General features: G+C 40.0%; 1 protein-coding gene across 3 annotated transcripts in view; it reads left to right on the top strand.

The window, feature by feature from the left end:
* LOC131883134 (uncharacterized) overlaps window positions 1-4,664 on the top strand; it is a 28,285-nt gene that overhangs the window by 3,506 nt on the left and 20,115 nt on the right. For 2 of the 3 annotated variants that reach the window (XM_059230497.1, XM_059230496.1), the window contains exons 1-3: window positions 1,183-1,602; window positions 3,244-3,437; window positions 3,499-4,306. In XM_059230497.1, the coding sequence (XP_059086480.1) occupies window positions 1,189-1,602; window positions 3,244-3,437; window positions 3,499-4,306 (1,416 nt within the window). In that variant the 5' untranslated portion in view covers window positions 1,183-1,188. Of the gene's footprint in view, window positions 1-1,182; window positions 1,603-3,243; window positions 3,438-3,498; window positions 4,307-4,664 lie in introns of those variants that run through there. The other variant, XM_059230498.1, reaches the window with a different exon arrangement.

Below are 4,664 nucleotides of genomic sequence, written 5' to 3'. Positions count from 1 at the left end.
TTTAGCCCATAAATGTAGCAACAGTATCATAAAAATAGTAGAACCACTAGAAAGTTGGAAACTATACACGCATGAGAGAAAAGAATGATTAGTTTAATCGGCGAACTGTTTCCAATACAAGAAACGCCCATTGGCATTAGAACTGTCCGATATTCTCACGCGAACAAATTGAGATAACCAAACAGAAAACAAGGGCAACAGCCAATATTTTCCTCATGATGAATCGATTTTCCCACCTCAATGGCCAGGCCTTTCTTTCTCCATCCAAAAAGAATGAAATGCTTGGAGGACTCCATTCGGGCGTTATCAGTAACTCTTAATGTCATCAAATCCTCCAAACTCCAATGATTTCTTTTCTTCCCTAAGATCAACTGGAAATGGGTTAAAAGGTTCTCGCCTAGAAATTTCAGTATAATCGGAAGTTTCATCAAGGTATAGCAATACATGTCAAAATAATGAATGTTTACTTCATTAGTGCTTGGTGCTAATGAAGCGGAAAAGACTGCACCATTTACGTCGTTTTGGACGATTGTGGTGATGTGCGTCCATCCAGATAAAGAATAACAAAAATGACTTCTGATTGTTCCGAGACGTAAAAAATAAGCCCGAAACATTGACAATTGGCAAATAGGCTCTCTCAAACCCTTTACTTATAAGTGGCTCGAAGACTTGTTTTTGGTTAGTTAGCTAATGTATCCATATACGGTATAGATATTGCGTCAACTTTGCCCAATCATGCAACTAACCACTTTCCACATTATCGCGTGACCGCTTTGAACCAAGCCATGGTCAGTAAACTCTCCTTTGTATCAAAAGGATTTATGCGAAACACAATCGCTCATGTATTTTCTATCCGATTAATCGTAATACCTAATCCGATCAGTGACGCATTGATCAAGTTTCGTTGAAAAAATCTACCACCTAGGGTTCATTTCATGGGTATTTTATTTCATGGCCTTTGGCGTTAGATTACCGAGTTCCCATCCAATCTGAATCAATTCGAAAGCGTCTTCCTGTTTGTAGAATACATGCCTTAATGTATGCTCGATTTTCTTTGCAACACTTAGGATTTCAACAGACGCAAAGCGTTTTGCGTAATGTATTCATGATGTCATTCTGATCGTTGAAATAAAAAAAGATATATTTCTACTGTATTTGAGCATCACTCAATTTCCTCTTCAGTTTGAAATGGAGTGTCAACGAACTTGGAACGCCAAGGCGGCGAATCAGTTCTCCAGTAACCATTTATCTAATTCCTTCAAGGTCGATCAACATGGTCGAGGAGGATCTTCACCGTCATCATCATCCTCATCCTCAGGTTCATCCTCGGAATTCCAAGTGGTCATCCTCGAATTCGGGTCTGTGATCGCCCAATCCTGGCGTCAACAACGATCTTCAGACTCGATTACTCGAACTGATTGGCAAGTCATGAGTGCTTCACCCACTTCGGATTGGTTCTGCTGGTTTGTGGAAGGCGTTCTCATCTTGATAATTGGCCTCTTCGGCCTCTTGGGCAGCGGGTTCTCTTTCGTGTTATTCTCGAGGCAAAAGGTTCACCGTACTTTCCACAATCTCCTTCTGACACTCACCACGTTTGACCTGGTAAGATAACGAATCATCGAGACGGATTAAGTCCTTTCTTGTTTTGTTTTCCGTTTGTTGAAAAGTCTTTGTCGCCTAGTGTCCGATCTGATGAGTGAGCTGGATGCAGATTAGAGAGTGATGTAACGAGTTCTGAACAATAAGATTTGCGACTGGTGCCATGACGATAAGATTACAAATGACTGATGCTCCTAAAAATATTGAGACAATACAAATCTTCAGGTGACGTCATCCATGTGTGTTCTTGTAAAACGATTTGGCTTTTCAGGATTTCACATGTATTTGCCCCAATATGTACTACTAGATCTAGAATTGGAGTTTTGAAAGTGCATTAATGTGTTGCAAAAAGTTTTTTTCTATTAGGTGCTTGAGATGTGATTTATCAAAATATTGGTTAAAGATACAAATGTATTGTCATTTGGCACGTCCATTGTATGGTTTTGTTGACAAATATTTTTTAACGCATTTGCACTGATTTATGTTTTGCTTCTTCGTTGATGTTAAAACATGGGTATTCAATCTGTGTGAGATCACTAATTAGTATTCCGAACGAGCGCTATCATACGACACCTTAAGTAGGCTTGAATAGTTTCAGAAACGACAAAAGATGTGGTTCATTCCGTTTCCTACTGAATCGACAGGTGGTTGTCCAAGAAAAGACTATTATCAGCAGAATTTACATTCGGAGAATCTTGAGAAAAAAACGTTTTAGTTTCAACCTATCACGAAATTTCAGATTTAACGATGATATGTTTTTAAAGGTAGCCAGTAACTGTTGAATGCCACGAAAAAGGAGCGATTCCAACAAATTGGCAATGATTGAAGCAAATTTTATTTGGTTATTCTCGAAGGTAGCGTTGTATGGTCAAATTTCATTAAAAAGTGAAACAAACAATGTTGCATTAGGTCCAGGATGACCCTCTTCCTTCTGTGGCTTCTGTGAATCATACAGGAAGTTTACGTCTCAGCAGTGCAAACTTAAAAGGAAAAATGGTTTCCCTCTGTCTTCATGTGCAAAAAATGAATTCTCTCTTTTCGGAACCAGGTTTGACGTTTTGAAGGAGCCTATTTTCGGCCAACGTTTGAAGCAGTTCTTGATGGGAGTATCGAATGAAGGAACAAAAAAGTTGGATTGGATTTCCAACGTACCAATTTGAGTAACGCTCCTCCTGAAATTGACAGTTTCATCTTTGGGGTCAGAGACGCACAAGGGATTTAGCTTTGTCGACTGAATCGTGCAGCTAGACAAAAAGAACACGGGGGTGTTGGTCAGTCCCACTGACCAATCATTTTCCTAATGAACACCAGGAAGCTAGATCTCGTTAAGTCAATCACGCAAGCTTTCCCGAAACTTTGGATAGTATGTTCACGATCTAGTACATGCATCTATTTTCTTCCTTGGATGTGTTGGGAAAAAACATGTGTAGCCTACGAAAAAATGGCGTACACTCGTTGAGATATTGTGATGACTGATGAGATACTAAAAAGTAGACTTTGTTAGTAACAATGTACTTGGACACTCAACCATCGTCAGAATTTGACATCATAGCAACGGATGAAAAGCATACTTTTCCAAATTCTTCTTTTTACGGCTTGTCTACAATCTTTCATAGCCTTAGTGACGTGTTACGTTTGTTCCAGATTTATGTCGTCTGTTCAATACTGTTGTTCTCCATCTCCAAGTTCAATGAGACATATGACCAAGTCTACAGGGTGTATATGTTACCTTACTTGCTCCCCCTGGCCCACGTGGGTCTCATGGGAAGTGTTTATTGCACTTTGGCCATGACTGTTGAACGATTCATCACGGTGTGTCATCCATTTTGGCGGAGAAGGTAAGAAAATTCACAGCTTCAATTCAGACATTTTTAAAGCAACTTGATTATTTCTATTCAGGAAAAATTTCTCGAGCGGGATCTTCATTTTCCCGGTTCTTCTATTCACCGCTGCCTACAATATTCCGAAATTCTTTGAACTTTATGTGGAAGAAGAGATAATTTGCTTCAATGACGAACGTTTCGACAATGCAACAGCTCCTTATACTGATCCACTCGATTGTGAAGATCCTCTCAATTACACGATTCAACTGCACATCCTTCCGACTGATTTGCGCACGAATTCAACTTATATTCGGGTATATATCCTGTGGATGAACTTGCTCATTCAAATTATTATTCCATTCATCCTCCTGATTGTGCTCAACATCAAGATATTTGACAAGATCAAAGAGTTTGAACAAAACCTGGTCCAGATTCGCATCACATACAAGAGCAAAAAATATGGTCGCAATGAAGGCCACCAGGCTGAGGCCTCACAAAACTTTGCCTATCCCCGAATGTCTTGTAGTGGCCGAGCCCTCCGTGTCCATGGTCGTCATGGATCATCGTCTGGAACTGGAGATATGGCTCAAGGCCAAGATGATATTTGCAGCACTGCTATTTCAGGAGAGTCCAAAGAATCGAGTGGCGGTGGCCGATCCCCAATGCGAGGCTCCAGAAAAATGTCGATTTTCTACTCAGCGAAGATGGAGAAGGTCAAGGCCAAGGTTCTGAAGCACACAGGACCTGCCAAAGAGACGGTGGGAGACAGAAAGCGAGAGGTGATCTTGGCCAAGATCTCGTTGTACATTGTGTTTGTGTTTCTGGTGTGTCATGGAGCGAGGTTGTTTCCAAACACGTTCGAAGTGGTCCAAACTTACATGGAGGTAAGTTGATCAAGGTTTCTTGAGAAGTTGTAAGAAATATGAGTAACTAGAATTTTTTGAGGAGTTTCGGTTTTCGAAGTAAGGCCATTTATTCATCATTTTATAAATAGGTTTTACCTATGAACGGAAGCTCTCCGTTTCACGTTCCTACATGAATCAAATAATATTACTCACAACCCCTGATATGATGGATATGTACTTTGTTCATTGAAAAAGGGCCAGAGGCATGAATTTTAGATGAATGAACTCGTCGAATAAAACGACGCAAGATGAATATATTCAATGCATCAACATCTATGATGAGTCATAGTAAATAAAACCATCACAATGGTCCTTGTAAGGCAAGACATATTTAAGC

This window comes from Tigriopus californicus, chromosome 7, assembly GCF_007210705.1.
Source record: "Tigriopus californicus strain San Diego chromosome 7, Tcal_SD_v2.1, whole genome shotgun sequence".
Classification (NCBI taxonomy): domain Eukaryota; kingdom Metazoa; phylum Arthropoda; class Copepoda; order Harpacticoida; family Harpacticidae; genus Tigriopus; species Tigriopus californicus.
This window is presented reverse-complemented; position numbering and strand designations above follow the sequence as displayed.